This window comes from Pelodiscus sinensis, chromosome 3 (genome assembly GCF_049634645.1).
Source record: "Pelodiscus sinensis isolate JC-2024 chromosome 3, ASM4963464v1, whole genome shotgun sequence".
Classification (NCBI taxonomy): domain Eukaryota; kingdom Metazoa; phylum Chordata; order Testudines; family Trionychidae; genus Pelodiscus; species Pelodiscus sinensis.
The window spans coordinates 196,968,967-196,985,495 of NC_134713.1; the positions used below are offsets into that span (position 1 = coordinate 196,968,967).

General features: G+C 40.9%; 1 protein-coding gene across 2 annotated transcripts in view; it reads left to right on the forward strand.

The window, feature by feature from the left end:
• SOS1 (SOS Ras/Rac guanine nucleotide exchange factor 1) overlaps positions 1-16,529 on the forward strand; it is a 97,216-nt gene that overhangs the window by 44,629 nt on the left and 36,058 nt on the right. For both annotated transcript variants that reach the window (XR_012903070.1, XM_075925815.1), the window contains exons 9-10: positions 11,886-12,013; positions 13,165-13,820. Coding sequence is in view for 1 of the 2 variants with exons in the window: in XM_075925815.1 (XP_075781930.1) it covers positions 11,886-12,013; positions 13,165-13,820 (784 nt within the window). In the remaining variant the exon portion in view is untranslated. The remainder of the gene's footprint in view (positions 1-11,885; positions 12,014-13,164; positions 13,821-16,529) is intronic.

The window sequence follows — 16,529 nt, forward strand, 5'->3', positions numbered from 1 at the left end:
AAAGAAGTCAAAATCCACTCCTTTGGATGTCAACTGTCTCTTAATATCTGATGAAATCTCTTCAATTCTCCGTGCTACAGTGTTACGAGCCAGGCAAATGTTGGCAAACTCTTGCTTCTTCTCGGGACAGATATTCTCAACCATTTTCATAACGCATTCTTTGATAAAGTCACCCTCAGCAAAAGATTTGCAATTTTTAGCAATTAACGTTGCCACCTCATAGCTCGCCCTTGTGGCATTTTCATTTGACTCACGGGCTCTTATGAAAAATTTCTGTTGTGACATTAAAACAGCTTCAAGTTGCTTCAACCTTTCACTGTGGTCGTGCCCTGTAAGCTTGTCGTATGTGCTATGTCTCGACTGGTAGTGTCTCTTGACATTAAATTCCTTATAAACAGCCACAGTCTCTTGGCATATCAGACAAACACAGTGATTCTCTATTTCAGTGAAGAAATATTCCACTTTCCACCTGTCCTGGAAGTGGCGGCCCTCACTGTCAACTTTCCTTCTCTTATTTACAGTCGCCATTTTTTTAAATTGACCAGAAGGGGAAGGGATCATGTGAGCGCAGTGCCAGAGGTTTAATACACTGCCCAAGTAATACACTGCACTAATACACTGCCCAACAAGAATTCTCTTGCCTTTGTGGCTGTTTGTGGCGAAGTCTCTAATGATGAGCTCCACGTGCCTGAGCCCGTTTGTGGCGAAGTCTCTAATGTTCGCAGCTCCACGTGCCTGAGCCCGCCAGGAAGCTGACAGTGCGCAGGGCCAATCACAGATACTGAGATTGAGCAGCTGCGGAGTCCGTCCCTGCACTCTCAGCCCCAAGGTAGAGGGCTTGCAGGGTCAGAGGCGGGCGGAGAGCGCAGGGCACGCTGGCCTCATGGCGGCCCGGGGACAGGGCAAACCCATAGCCAAGCGGGGGAGCGGGGCTGCGGACGTGCCCTACATGGAGGACTTTAGGACCGCAGCGGCCGCCATGGACGGCGGCGGCGCGGCCGGAAGCGGCGCCAGTTCAGAGGAGCGCCGGGGAGGAAGCGGGGGCTGTCCCCGCACTCTCAGCCCCAAAGCGGAGTGCAGGGGCAGGGTTTGGGACCGCGGCGGCGGCCCGAAGCGGCGCGCTGCGCGCGCCAGTTAAAAAAAGCACCGGGGAGCCGGGAGAAGCGGGGGACCATATTAAATCCGACCGCGGGCCGCATTTGGCCCGCGGGCCGGACTTTGGACATGCCTGCTTTACTGTGATGGAGAATTCTTGGGACGAAAACGGATGTCCTCAATCCCAAATGTGGAAGCAAATAGGTAAATATTTTGTGGTATTTCAAATATAGATGTAACAATGCATGTTATCAGCTTAGGTAGTGAAAAAAATGTTCATTTTATTCTTCAGGGCTGCTCCAGCTGAGGAGGGAAAATCAGGATGACCCTGAGGAACAGGAGAGGAGTCCCAAGAGCATGGAGGGCCAAGGAGGAGAACTGGTGCAGTCTTCTACATTTATGTTCCAGGAAGATAAAACAGCTGCTGTGGAAGTAACTGATGAATCTGAAGTGAGGGAGGAAAGTGTATAGAAGATGGATTTTATTAGCTACAGCAGTTTCTTCAAATGTGCAAGTGACAACATACTGCTCCTGAGTGCTGGAGTCTTGAGAACGCAAAATCCATACAAAGAATCTGCAAGTAGCTACTTGAGCCCATTGCAGACTTCTAAACTATCGTGTAGGTGGTTGAAGTGTCACTTTTACTGCCAGCATTGACTGACGTATTTGCAAACAGTGCTATTTTCATTTATTTTTTGTCGGGTTAAATAACATCTCTATGGGCTGAAATAGTAATTTTTTTAAGTTCATATTTTTATTTATTTATTTAAATATTTTTACCCCGCCTTTCTATTTAAAATATTCAAGGCGGCTTACAAAAACAAACAAACAAAATACAAATATATATAAAATTTTAAAATATGAGAATTTAAATTGAGACCTCAGAAGGACATAACCAGATAAAAACATATAGAGAGGAGGAATACACACATACAGACTCCAACATATTAATAAAAGCACGAGTAAAAAGGGTGTCTTTAGCCTGACGCCGAAACAACGCTAGCGTTGGCGCCATGCAAATATTTTGGCACCTGTTTTTGGATATTTAAACAATAACTTTTAACATACCTTTTAGTGTAGGAAATTGCTTATTAAAATTGATTTTATGTACCTAACAATGAGTTAATATTACCATTTTTTTTTCATTTTCTAATGGGGGGAAACTTTTCAATTCTGAAGTGGCAAGTATAAAAACATTGATTCCTTAATCTATCTGGAATACGGGTTCCAACAGTAGAAGACCACAAAGTTTTTTTAAGGGCTAGATGAGAGAGGGTTGTTTTGTTAAACTGGACAACACTATGGAAAAACATCTGAAAATTGATCACTTAGCCAGCGTCAGCCTGAGTTTTGACATACTTTAAATCTGTGCGAAAGCTGTGTAATGTTTAGCGTATCAAGTCAGAAGCTGCTTGTGAACTGGCAAACAATAGTATAAAACATACGATGATTTTTTCAAAATCATTTGTCATGTTGCCACTTTGTTAATTTTATCAGATGTGAATTTTGAAGGATCCCAAAAAGTCATGTCATATCTGAATTCTAGGGAATAGGGAAAGTTAACTGCAATGTATATTTTTTCTCCTGATTGTATTAGTGTAGCATATATTATCTTTATTAGATAATACTAGGCACCAGGGGTGGGGGTTTTTCTCCAAGTCTCAACATTCATTGACTCTTTTTGGATTTTGGTATGTAATGAAATGCTCACACAAGGAAAGACTATGTATAACACCATGAATATAATTTAATTTAAAGGTCTATAATTAAGTAATTCAGTTTAGCCTATGAAAAATAATCAGTAATAATCTCTTAAGTGTGGTTCTTTTTCTGTTTGTGTAAGCAGTATATTAACATATATTATAAGAATCTTGCTGTAATGTAAATTGAACTGTGAAACTTGGATGTATATTTGTTCTGTAGTGAATTTATAATTAGTTCAGAGTAATAGTTGAAAATAGTTCTTTGGGTTTTTTTAAAAGCTCAGTGGTCTTGCTAAATGCTACATTATAAAAGTTATGAATGTTGCATGCTTCCCGTGGTAACCGTGCCTCCAGACTTACGCAGCACTGGACTGTCTCCTAAGTCCAACAGCTGCTTCAGCTGTTTCCAAATGCATTATGTACACAGGCACTACCTTTTAGGTCCTGCGGCAGCTTGTGTTTCTGGAGCCCAGCAACTGGGGGCCTTTTGGGTCTTGGAGACGGTTTTACTCCTAGCCTATTACTTTTCTTAATGCACAAAGAGTCTGTACAGATTGGGGATCCACAACAGGGAGATATTGGTCCTTCAAGATCCTTCTGTGGTATAAATGTCTTCTGAGTGGTCCACTAAACCAGGGATTTGGTGGCCCGTCGCCTCTTCTGCCTCTCTTTAATTCCCCAAGCTCACCAATGTTTCTGACTAGCACCCAGTGCACTGGGCCATCAATGCATCTCCCCCTGGCACAATGTGATGTAGATCTCCAACTACCAGAACCTACTTTGGCCATTGTTTAAAGTATTGATTGGGCATGTGGAAGCACTGGTCTGTGGGAACCTTTGTGTGCTAAATGCCTCTGTTGCTTCATGCACTAGTCCCGAAATCGTTGCCTCCTGTTCGGGCTCAAGGCATCAGTGCACTCCAGAGAAACGTCAAGTGACTGACCCAGGAAACATGAATTGCATCACAGAGATTAGTGTACAAAGCCTTATGTGGAGGAAGATATTTAAAATATAGCACAGGAACAAAGGATGTCTGAGAAGGTTACTGACACCGGTGCTAGTTGCTCTGACACATTTCGATGCTGATGTGGGGCTTGGACTGCAGCTCACTTGCTGAGGAAAGTGGCATTGACTTGGAAGATGATCCTAATTCAAATGAAAAAAATCAAGCCCTCATATTATAAGTTTGGCACTTGCCTTACACTGTGCCTTGGCTGCGGTAGACCAAAGCTTCTGGCCCAGCAGGACAGGGTGGTGGCGAGTCCCAAAAGGCAAGAAGGCAGGCATTGGTGGTTTGATCAGCACACTGAGGGATGGTTACCACCAGGGGATTTCTGTGATCCAACTCATTGCACGTACACAATGATATTGTGCAACAAGAAGGAGCATCAGGGAGAACAATTTCCTTGGGGGCAATGAAAAGCTGGTTTGAGGTATCCTCCAATGTGTACTAGTAACAATACCCCCATCTCTGTTCGGAGGATGAGTTTAACAGGTCAGTGTCTTGAATGCTGTGTCTGGAAGAGAAGTCAGTAATTGTGGAGAAAATGGGGGTATGCACACAGCTTCTGACCTGGGGAAGAAGAAGGAAAACCTATGGAGGGGCACAGAGCCCCTTCCATGGTGTTTCACAATGCCCCTTGGCTTGGGTGTATTAGTGGAGGTAAGAGGGAGATGGAGGACACATCCCTTGCAGGGGAGATTAGGATAACCTAGTATGGGGGTGCAGTGAGTTAAGCTGCCAAAAGTGACACATTGTGTATCCCACTAATTATGTGCCATGTTAGAACCAGAATCATCAAGCCAGGAGAGGCACAAGATGGTGTTTTCAGTGACTGAAAATGTCAACGCTAATGTGCCATAAGAGATTTCTGGTGGTCTCTTTCCACCAGTATAGTAAAGCAACTTATAGGCTAAACTGCTTGGTGGTGGGACCTTAGTAGGAATGGTCCTTGGGTGGGTGAATAGGATGTAAGGTTTTCCTCTAATGGGATCGCTGGATGTGAATCTTTGTGTATAACTCAAAGTCCATAGCATATCAGAACAGAGGAAAGCTTTTTTCTCTTACATACTCACTGTCTCCTGGTATTTCATTATGTAAAATACTTTAATTTGAGAGCATGGCCATTTCAAATAGACAGGGTGTAACCTCTTGATTGAGTTGGGTTGCTTCATATTGCCTCTGCTTTGTGTCTGTGATGCCTGGTCTTATTTCTTAGGGTCTTATCTAAATCATGTCAAACCAATCTAATAGCTTTCTTTGATAGGATATCAAGCCTTGTGGATGAGGGAGAAGCAGTAGACATGGTATACCTAGACATTAGTAAGGCATTTGGCACGATCTCGCATGACCTTATCAATAAATAAGGGAAATTCAGCCTAGATGAGGCTACTACAAGGTGGGTGCAAAAAATGACTGGATAACCGTTCTCAGAGAGTAGTTATTAACAGTTCACAATCTTGCTAGAAGGGCATAACAATTGGAGTTCCTCAGGGGTCTGTTTTGGGACCAGTTCTGTTCAATATCTTCATCAACGATTTAGATATTGTCATAAGGAATGTCTACACTACAGCGTTATTTCGAAATACCTTATTTCGAAATAGTTAATTGAAATAAATTATTTCGAAATAATGTGTCTACACACAAAATGCATTTCAAAATAGTGTTTTGCTATTTCGAAATAGCGCGTCCACACTTAATGGACGCTGAATTGCATTTAAGGCCAGCCGGAACCAGGTCTGGCAGGGCATCAGGTCAGGAGTTAACTTTGTGTGGTTGCTGCCTCAGGCTGTCTGAGGCCTGTGCTTAAAGGGACCCCCCTGGACAGCGGGTTCTCAGCTTTCCCTGCTTGCTTGCCTACCTCGATGAGGGACAGCAAAGCATTTTATCTCTGCATGCTCTGGTTGCCCTCACTTGGGACACCATAGCACTCTGTAACATGGAGCCAGAGCTGCCCCTGGGCACTCTGGTGCTTCTTGTGGACGTGTTGCTGCGAACCTGGCTGCACTTTCTGCAGGCTGCCATCCGGGAGGTCCACCGGGGGACTGTCAGTATCCAGGGGGTCCTGCGGGAGAGCTCCCACCCTGAGGAGCACTAAGAGCCTCCCTGGTCTGCCCCACTGTGGGCTTGTGCCTCATTCCTCCCTCACATCCTTCCACTTACCCCTCCCTAACCCCCCTTCCTGCTGTCAAATAAAATGCATGTATTTTCATGAACACAAACTCTTTATTTAACAAAACTGGGGGTGGGGGGGAATGAAACTCTGGTGAGACAGGGGAAAGGAGGCGGAAGAGGGGAGAAAAGAGGGTGGAAGAGGGGAGGGGAAACCTGGGAGGAGGGAGCTGTAAGGGGGAAGCAAGAGGAAGAAGGGGGAGGGGAAGCTCAGGGTTGCGGGTCTTGCCAGACCAACTTGATTTTCATGCATACCTGCTCCTGGGTTCACATGTGGCATTTGGTGGCCAGGCTGGCAGCTATCCTGCCATAGACGGCCGTGTTCCTCTATCTAGTGCAGAGATCATGGACGTTGGGGGCATCCCCCCCAAACCTGAATAAGGTCCATGATCTCCACCCTGGACCAGGAGGGCTCCTGGGAGCTGGCGGACTGCTCCTGGGGAGCGGTGAAGGGCTGGCTGCCAGTGGCTTGCTAGCTCATGTTTTGGGGCCACTGGGTCAGGGGCAGTGACTACTGGCTCTGGGCTGGCAGGCTTGGAGCTGGCACAGGCACTGTGGCCAGAGTCAACCCCTTTAAGGGCTCCGGGGAGCGGGGAGGAAGAGGAGTGTTCTTGGTTGAGGCTGGAGTGGCCACCAAGGCACACTGGGAAGGCTGGAGGCCCTCTATTTCGATATATTTCACACATATAGAATGGGAAGTGACTGTCTAGGAAGGTAATAGAAGGACTGTCTAGGAAGGAGTACTGCAGAAGGGGATCTAGGGATCATAGTGGACCACTAGTTAAACATGAGTCAACATTGTGAAACTGTTGCAAAAAAAAGCAACAAAATTCTGGGATGCATTAACAGGAGTGTTGTGAGCAACACACAAGTCATTCTTCCACTCTACTCTGCACTGGTTAGGCCTCAGTTGGAGTATTGTGTCCAAGTCTGGGCACCACATTTCAAAAAAGATGAGGATAAATTGGAGAAAGTCCAGAGATGCCTATAACTTTTTGGTATTGGTCAGCTCTAATCGTTGTAATTGAATGCCCCCCTCCTTACAATGGCATTTCCTGTGATTCTTCCAGGATCAGACCCAGGGTCCACCCAGTCCAAGCTCTTGTCTCCTACAATGGCCATTCCTTCATACTTCAGAAGAAGGTGTAACAAACTCAACAATGGGCAGATTTAGAATAATCTTGCCTCTATGAGGGTCTGATCCTAATCCATAATAATTAAAGTAGGGGATGTAAGCAACTAGTTGACTACCTAATAAGCATATGCTTATCGGGTAGTCGAGTAGTGACTCCTACTACATTTGAAAGGCAGAGGTGCCTCTGGGCTAGCAAGCGCCCCACCTCCGCCTTATCGACTAATCAAGTAGTCAATGCCAATTCCATCCACTACTCAATTAGCTGATTCATTGAAATTTAACATACCTAAGTTAAAGATTGATTTTAAACTGTGAAAGCATGAGATTTTATATTTTTCACAATATTTTGTATTAGCAACATCTATTATTGTTCTGGATTCTCTTGTTCTCCATACAATCCTTTGAAGAGGAATAATCTTTTCTTATTGCTACTACCACTTAAGTCATGATTATTACCCCAAAGAGTGGGACAGGTCCCATGCTGACATTCATGCTATATCCTATTTGCACTCCAATTTGTTTGGCTTTGCAGTATTTATTTTTGCACTTGTAAGAAATTCTCCAACTGCTAACATTCTCCAATTGCTTGAGTGACTAATATTTTCTCTTACATGTCATAATTGCTGAACTTTGTCAGGCTCTCTGGGCCATTAACCTGTGAATACTTGTATGTATGGGTTCCTGTGCTATATCTTGTAGGTGGGCTGAGCCTTATATTTCACGAGGAGTAACGGTAGTTCGAACTAGGAAGCCTAGTTCGAACTACCTAGTTCGTGCCCCATGTAGCCGCGCTGCACGGGGTTCGAACCAGCGGGGGTTTTAAAAATGGCGGCTCCCCGCTTATGCAAATGAAGCCCGGGAAATTCAAATCCCGGGCTTCATTTGCAAGTGCGGTATGCCTACATTATCCCGCTAGTTCGAACTAGCGGGGTAGTGTAGACATACCCTTAGACTGTAGCATGTTGGTCTGGCAGACGGAGGTACTCCATGACTTTCACAGCTCGGAAGAGGATATGAACAGACAATGGTTGGACATGGTAAAAATACAGGCAGTTTACCAACAGACCATGATACCTTCAGTATTCCAGTCATGCTTAGCTAGACCTTCCCCCTTTGCTCTGCTTTGCTTTTTTTTTTTTTTTTTTTTTTTTTAAAGGCGACTTTAAACCCCTGTGCTTTGCAGTTATTGTACTTACTCATTAGGTGGCACTATGCATCTGCAAGAAATCAATGGACTTTTAATGGCACTTGTATTTTCTGGTATAAGTCCATTGACATATTGTTTGTTTCTGATGAGCCCATGAGTTCCAAGAAAGTAGGTTTTAAATTTGATACTAAATTACAAAAATACTCCTGTACTTCCAACGTCCATGTTTCCATGCTCAACATATTTTTTAAAAGAAACAAATGGAGAGAAGCCTTTTTTCGGGAGGGAGGGGTACTTTTATCTGATTACGATAATTGTGCAAAGAACTATCGTGTTTTTGATTGTAAGAAATAATTTAATAACTTATTAATCCATATTTATAATATGTTTGGTACACTCAGAGTTTTTAAAGCACTACAAAATTTTAAATGTAAGTTAATTTAAAAAAAAGACTTTGTGGTGTGATTAATTTCATTTGTAGTTTTAAACACTTGATTTTTATAGGAATATGGAATTGGAAATACAGGTAATTTTAAAAAATTGGGCTTCGTCAGAGTCCAAGAAAAGTTATTTCTTTGAGTCATGTATTTACAGTTTACCAAGACAAAATAACCTGTAATCTTGTTTTACCAAGTGACCTGAACATAAAAGCTCTGGGTCTGTGATGACCAAGGCACAAGGTTGGAGTTACCGCCCCCCCCCCCCTAATTACTTAAAGAGAGAGATGCACACTGGTTGCTTCCCCACAGGCAACAATTATTTACACTAGGCCTGTGTAATAAACAAGTTTTTATTAAGTATAAAAAGTAGGATTTTAATTGATTGCATGTGAAAGAAAGACACCAACTAATTCTAATACACTAAGAAGCTCGTTACATGCAAATTCTTATCCTAATCAGTTCTTATTTCAGGCCTTAGTCAATCTTTTTCTGAGCTGAGCCCAGCAGCTTTGCCTTCACTCTCTCACTACAGTTCTTTGTCTCCAGGTCTCTTTATGTGTATCCTCTTAGGGTGGAGAGAGAATTTCAAAAGCCAGCTGAGGACAAAAGACTTAGTTATTTTCCATTGCTTAAATAGAATTTCCCCAGGGCAGGAATCCTTTGTTTGGCATTCCCCATCCCCAAAAATACCAGATTCAAGATGGATTCCAACATCAGGTATCACCTGTCTTTGTAGGACCCAACCACATTTTGGGCATTTAGGAAAGACAAAACCATTCACATGGCTTTGATTTGATTGCCCAACTATTAAGTTCCTAAAATATCACTAATGGCTTTTACTACAATACTTGGACTAATAAAACATTTAGTTTTTCTAACTTCACATACAAGTAAGATTCTTGCACAGAAATAGACTATACATATTGAGGGGCTCATAGGCTCCTGAAAGATAGGTTACAAAATGATCTGGTTTGCATAAAAAATATTTGAGCTAGCATATTCATATGTCAGTTTTCATAAGGCATGGGGGTTCCTGTGACAGTGCATATAGGATCAGTTTTTATACAAGAATTTCATTACCAAAATGACTTGAACTAATATTTTATATGTCAGTGCTGCTTCTCTTACACCAACATTGCACACGTTCAAGGACTTGTTTTTCTTTTCCAAGGTCTTCAGCCTGTATCATAAAATAACATTATGCTAAATCAAAGTCCCAGATAACATTACATATATCTCCTGTGATGGAATTACTTGTATCTTATTTACTTTGATTCTGACAGGTCAATGTGCATTTTTCCATATGCTCAAAAGCTCCTCCAGCTTTCTGTATTGGGGAAAAATAGGCTGCAACCTCAAACACATGGTAATTAATAACTTTGGCTGCTGCTGAAAGATGATCATCCAGCCAAAACAGGGAATGCTACCAGAAACTCAGACTGCAAATAGTAGAAAAGACCATCAGTGGGTGCTATGGTGGAGGCAGAGAACCTCCATTTAGTCTCTTGCAGAGCTACAATATTAGAGTTCAAAGATCTTTTATGCCATAATCTGTTTCATTCCAAGACTTCTGCCAATGGTGTTCAAGCTGTCATCCATCATGGGGAGTTGTTACAGGTTATCTGTAAACTAAGCAACCCTGCAAGATCAAAGCCATCTTAAGTTGCTAGTGCTCTACTTCCTCATTAGTAGAGGATAAGCATGCGAATAGCCCACTAATCATTGATTGTTGTCAGGAGATCAGTGTTTTCCTCAAGAACTTTCTGGAAACACTCAGGTTGTGTTAGCATGATAAAGCACTATTTAAACAGATCCTTTTTATGTGCTCCAACTTCAGATCTCAGTGGATAGAGTGGTTGCTCCATGACAGTGATTTAATTTCCAAATTTCCCACCTCCTATCCTAATCTAAACACAACTACATCAAGAATGTGGCCAGCCATGTGAGTTGAACCAGCAATCACACAGAATAGTCAAATAGAGCAGGAAAAACTGAATTGATTGAGGAAGCTGACCATCCAGGAGACTGTTAAAGCAGTTGCTGTCAGCAAGAGAAGACAATGAACTTGAACAGGTCATGGGGAGAAGCACCTTCCCCCAAGACTTTCATACACAGTCAGACACACTATATTTGAACCAGTGTGGGAGTAGGGCACCTTTTGCTTTTCAAGTTGGAAGCAAACTGCAGTCACACCACCTCCACTCTGATTCATCTTTGGGTTCATGTGGCACTGCTACCTGCCTGAGATCAAATGTACCTCATTTGTTGAGCCGGCACTTGGTGAGATGTGTAAGAGCTTCATCTCTATCAAATCCTATAATTATTGTTACTTGTTGACAGCTGACATCCTTTGATATCCTAATCCCTGAGAAAACTGTAGACTAAACCAGAGGAGCTGAACTGAAAATCTCAATTCATATTTAGTCTAGCATCATTTTTTGACTTGCTTTTGTCTCATCCTTGTCGCCCAACTACTAACTAGAGGGTTAGATGGGTCTGGGTCCAAAGCATCACCTTTAACATCCCTTCCACACCCAGAGAGCCTACCCCTCCAAATGCCTCTCTCACAAAGTGTAACCTCTTCCAGACTCATTCTTAGCTCTTGGGCCATAAACCAATTTACCCTACTCCCAAGAAAATCCTCGTGTGCGTAATATGGAGAAGGCTGCACATCCTACAAAACATTTTCATCCCTCAGAAAAATACAAAGGCTTCCCCTTTAATGGCTCTAACCTGCAAGTATGTAAAACACTCAACCATGACCTCTCCCAGGGGCTGTAGACCTAATAAAATTAATTTAGAAATAAACACACATGCCCAGTTATGTCCCTGCCTACTGAGCCTTGTGAGTGGGGGAAACTTCTCTCTTAAAGTGGCCTGTTTCCCCCATACTGCTGGTGTCATGAAGGAGACTGTACAGATTGAGGTAGAATAGTAGCTTCTTCCCTAGCACAGCTGAGTCCTCGGATGGATAAGGAACTCCTTTCTGAAAAAGGGGATCATCTCCCCTGCTGTTGGTAAAGCATCTAAATAATGTAGATTATTCTGTGATTTAAATAAGAAAAAACGCTCACAAACCTGGCAAATGGAGAGATTTCTTCTAACCTTGTTAAACAGATTATTTGTAACACTTTCAGAAATGCATATACCATCATACTTTAACATTTTAATATTTAGTTTTCAATATTCACAGCAACTGGAAGAAAAGAGTGAGGATGAAGAGGATAAAGAATGTTTGAAACAAGCAATAACAGCCTTGCTTAACCTTCAGAGTAGTATGGAAAGAATATGCTCCAAAAGTCTTGCAAAGCGAAGACTTAGGTAAACATGTTTCCATTTTTTTCTGCTTTCAGCCCTCAATGCTTTGCTATAAATCCAGGGTTCCCAGTTTCCTCTTTCAATAAACAATGAACAAAATAGTTTGTGACAAACCTGCTTTTTCAGAGGAAGTGACATCAAAGCTAAGATAATTTGTTATTGTTTAAAAACCTTTCGTATTTATATGTGTCCTTGCCCACAACTGGTCAAGACATCCTGAGAATTTAGTGGTAAGCAGAAGGAAAGATAAGTTATGTTTGTAGATTTTTTTTCTTCTGTGTAGTAAGTAGATTTGTAAAATTATAATTGCTAATGTTCATTTCTTATAGTTGAAAGTAGATATTATTTTGTCATGGAATTGTTACGTTATTCTAAGCAAATTTTTGTGTGCATACTCAGTTGAAAACTAAGCTCAAGGGTGAACCAGAAATTAATTGCAATATTATGTATTACATAATTGAAATAGATTTGATTATGATGAAAGTAAATTACAATATTTATGCAGTGCCACTTTATAGATAATTTTTTAAACTGTTTCTATATTTGTTCCGTACATTAATTTAGGACTCTTAATATTTTCCTGATAACTAATCATATTTTGTACTCTAAAATTGAATATCTAGGCTTAGACATAAATGCATCAAACAGCTTAGCTGCTAATTGAGGAAGGTAGAATTAAGTGCATTCTTAATTATTGAAATAAATTGAGAATACATGTTAGAGCATGTAGAGCTGTAACAGTTTGCCTTTTGCTGATTAGGCAACTCGTTTAAAAACATTTTACTTTGCATAGTTGGTAAGACTTAAAAACAACAAGTAGTGGCACCTTAGAGACGAACGCATATATAATATCATGAGCTTACATGGGCAAAACCCCCTTCATCAGATAATGAGCGTCTGGGAGAGATTCACTGCTCCGTCCTCAGCAGGGAGCCGGTAACACATAGCATGCTTGTATCAAATGAGGCACTTTAGGAATTAGCAAGCACTTTCTCCATACTGGTTGTTTCATTAAAATTATTCTCTTGTTAGCATGTGTTTCTTTGAGGGTGCATTTACCTTATAATATGGAAGGAATGGATTATTTTATCCTTTTTGGACTAAAGTACTAATGAAGCATTTCCTTTTTTTATTATTTCTCTTGATCACGGAAGTGAATCTGCATGTCGGTTCTATAGTCAGCAGATGAAGGGGAAACAACTAGCAATCAAGAAAATGAATGAGATCCAGAAAAACATTGATGGTTGGGAGGGTAAAGATATTGGACAGTGCTGCAATGAGTTTATAATGGAAGGAACTCTCACACGTGTAGGTGCAAAACACGAGAGACATATATTCCTTTTTGATGGATTAATGATTTGCTGTAAGTCGAATCATGGTCAGCCAAGACTTCCTGGTGCTAGCAATGCAGAGTATCGTCTGAAAGAAAAATTTTTCATGCGAAAGGTACAAATTAATGATAAAGACGACACTAATGAATATAAACATGCCTTTGAAATTATTTTAAAAGATGAGAATAGTGTTATTTTTGCGGCTAAATCAGCAGAAGAGAAAAACAATTGGATGGCAGCATTGATATCTCTACAGTACAGAAGCACTCTGGAAAGAATGTTAGATGTTACAATGCTACAGGAAGAGAAGGAGGAGCAGATGAGATTTCCAAGTCCTGAGCTTTATAGGTTTGCTGAACCAGACTCTGAAGAAAATATTGTATTTGAAGAAAACATGCAGCCCAAATCTGGAATCCCTATCATCAAGGCAGGGACTGTTGTCAAACTCATTGAGAGACTGACCTACCACATGTATGCAGGTGAGGCAACCTTTCAGCTGTTTTAGAATATTTGAATCCATTGATTATTTTACTAAGACCCTAATTTCTTTGCATAAAAACTTCTTAGTACACAATGAGAAGCAAGATACTGTCATCTTTCGGGGGCAGGTTTCAAAGCTCCAGTCTGTGGTTGTGTCTAGACTACATCCCTTTTCTCAAAAAAGGGATGTAAATTAGACATTTCAAAATTGCAAATGAAGCCGGGATTTAAATTTCCTGCACTTCATTTGCATAATGGCGGCCGTGGTTTTTTTTCGATGTGGGGCTTTTCGATAGAAAAACGGTTATTTAGACTGGGATCTTTTGAAAATAAAACTCTTTTTTGAAAGATCCTGTACACCTAATTTTTTGAAAAGCCTCGTGTCGAAAAAAACCGCAGCCGCCATTTTGCAAATGAAGTGCAGGAAATTTAAATCCCAGCTTCATTTGCAATTTCGAAGTGTCTAATTTACATCCCTTTTTTGAGAAGAGGGATGTAGTCTAGACACAGCCTATGTGTGTGCAGTCTTGGTGCAATAGCTTGACTAAGCATACAAAATATCTAGCATAGTAACGTCAGAGCTTCTCCATGGAAGGCACTTCAGCTCAGTGACTAGAAGGAAGCTCTCTGCAGTCCCTAGTGTACTGCTATTGCAGAATAGAGAACTGCATGATAGCAGTATTATCTCTTCTGGCTCTGCCCCCAGCCTGCCTCTGCTTTGCCCTTTACCCACCCCAGTGCAAGTACAGAGCTGTTGTGGAACAGGGACAAACACACTCGACCCACTTACATCCAGCCTTTTCTTCTTGTTTAATAGAACCACAGCTGTTCTATTGTCAAGTGTTTCCCTATGGGCTAATCACATTTGGCCAAAAAGCATACTTAACATTGGTAAAGTAAAAATCGATTAAAATACTGCATGCATTTTTTAAAAAAAAGCATGGATAAATTGTATAAAACCTCAACTATTCAATATGTTCTAGAGTGCAAAAGGTGTAACATGGGCATAAAATTGTTCTTGAGTTAGGAGATCTGGATCCTGGAGAGGAGGTCTTTGTAGCCTCACTATGGCTGAGAGTAAAATATAGGCCCTGGTCCGTTGAACTCATTAACACTGTATATGGGCATAAAGTTATTCTCATACACGGGTTCTTGCAGGATGAGAGCTGTATGCAATACTACTTTCTTTATGTTCCAAGTTTGAAGAGTTACCATGTGCTTGGACCTTAAGGGTACTTGGAGGACCAGAGGTTCAGAAAGTGTTTGTGCACCCAATTCTCTATTTTAAAGCTATGACCCTGAATTCAGTCTGCGCTTATATAGGCAGCTAATGAAATGAACACACAGCAAATAAGCAAGATGATATATCAATTTAGTAGTTAGAAAGGAACAACCTGTTCCTTTATTTCTTTAAATTAAATCAGATTTCACTATAAAGGCTTAATCACGTTATTAAAGGGGCAAAGCTATTATACTCAACTTTAGGGCTTTTTAATACAAATGTCAGTTATTGACAGAAATACATAATAGCTTTCATCCCTCATTACCTTCCTTCTTAATATTTTATGTGCTGTGTTTGCAGAAATGTTATTAACCTGTTCTCTGTTCATTACTTTAAAGCTTTACATGTGCACATTTCCTGATGAGGATGCCTCTTCCCAAAGCAGGGTTTTAAAATGATTTGTTCATTTTTAATATACGAATTCTTATGTTTATTAGCCAGAACAGTATGCAATACAATAACTTAATGCTGAATTTTTCTCCTAATGTAAAATCAATCTGATTAGGATACTGAATACATAACATGCCACTTCAAATGTTCGATAGACAAAAGGTCAGGATACTCTCCCCTCAAGTGTCAGAAAGTTTTTTATAATGTTGTTGTATTAGATAATTCTTTTGCCTTTTTACAATATGTAATTATTTACTTTTTTTGGAGGGGCGGAGAAAATGCTTTCTTAAAAAGTGGGTGAGATTGTTGTGGAATTTTCTGTTCTGTTTCCTGGTGATTTCCTGATCCTGTATTGTAGATCATTGTAATCACAAGAGTGACTTTATATGCTTTTGGAAATAACAGGTTACAGTAGTAGAATTTTCTAACATGTTTGGAGACGGTGGTTTCACTAGGGATAGGCTAAGGCAGTTCTTTGACTTGGCTAGGTAGAGCATAGCATTCAGTATCAAAAGATAGGGATTGGAGTTGGTAGTATAGATGGAGAAGATCTGTTAGGTCAGTGGTGCCCAATTTTATTCGAGAAGGGCCACATAAACCTAAGCACAATCTTGTGTGAGCCAAATAGATTCTATATATTTAAAAAAGATTTAAAATCACCTGTATTGATTTATATTTTAAGTTAGTTTCTATGTATAGTATTGTCCGTTTACACTGTTGTGGAAACTAAAATGATATAAACACGATGACAAAACATTAATGAGTTGACTGTTAGTACATGGTATTTGAAGCAGGCCGTGGGCCTTAGAAGCTCTCTGATGGACTGTAGATTGGGCACCCCTTTATCAGGTCAATGCCTGTCAGCATGAAATTTTTCTTTAGAATATGTTTTCCAGTGTTTGTCAATCTAATTTGAAAATCCCAAGTAATTGCACTTGTAACACTTCTCTACGGAGACTATTCCATACGCTAATGCAGCTCTCTATGAATGTTTTTCCTCATAGTCAGCTGTAATTTTTCCTTTCGCAATTTCATT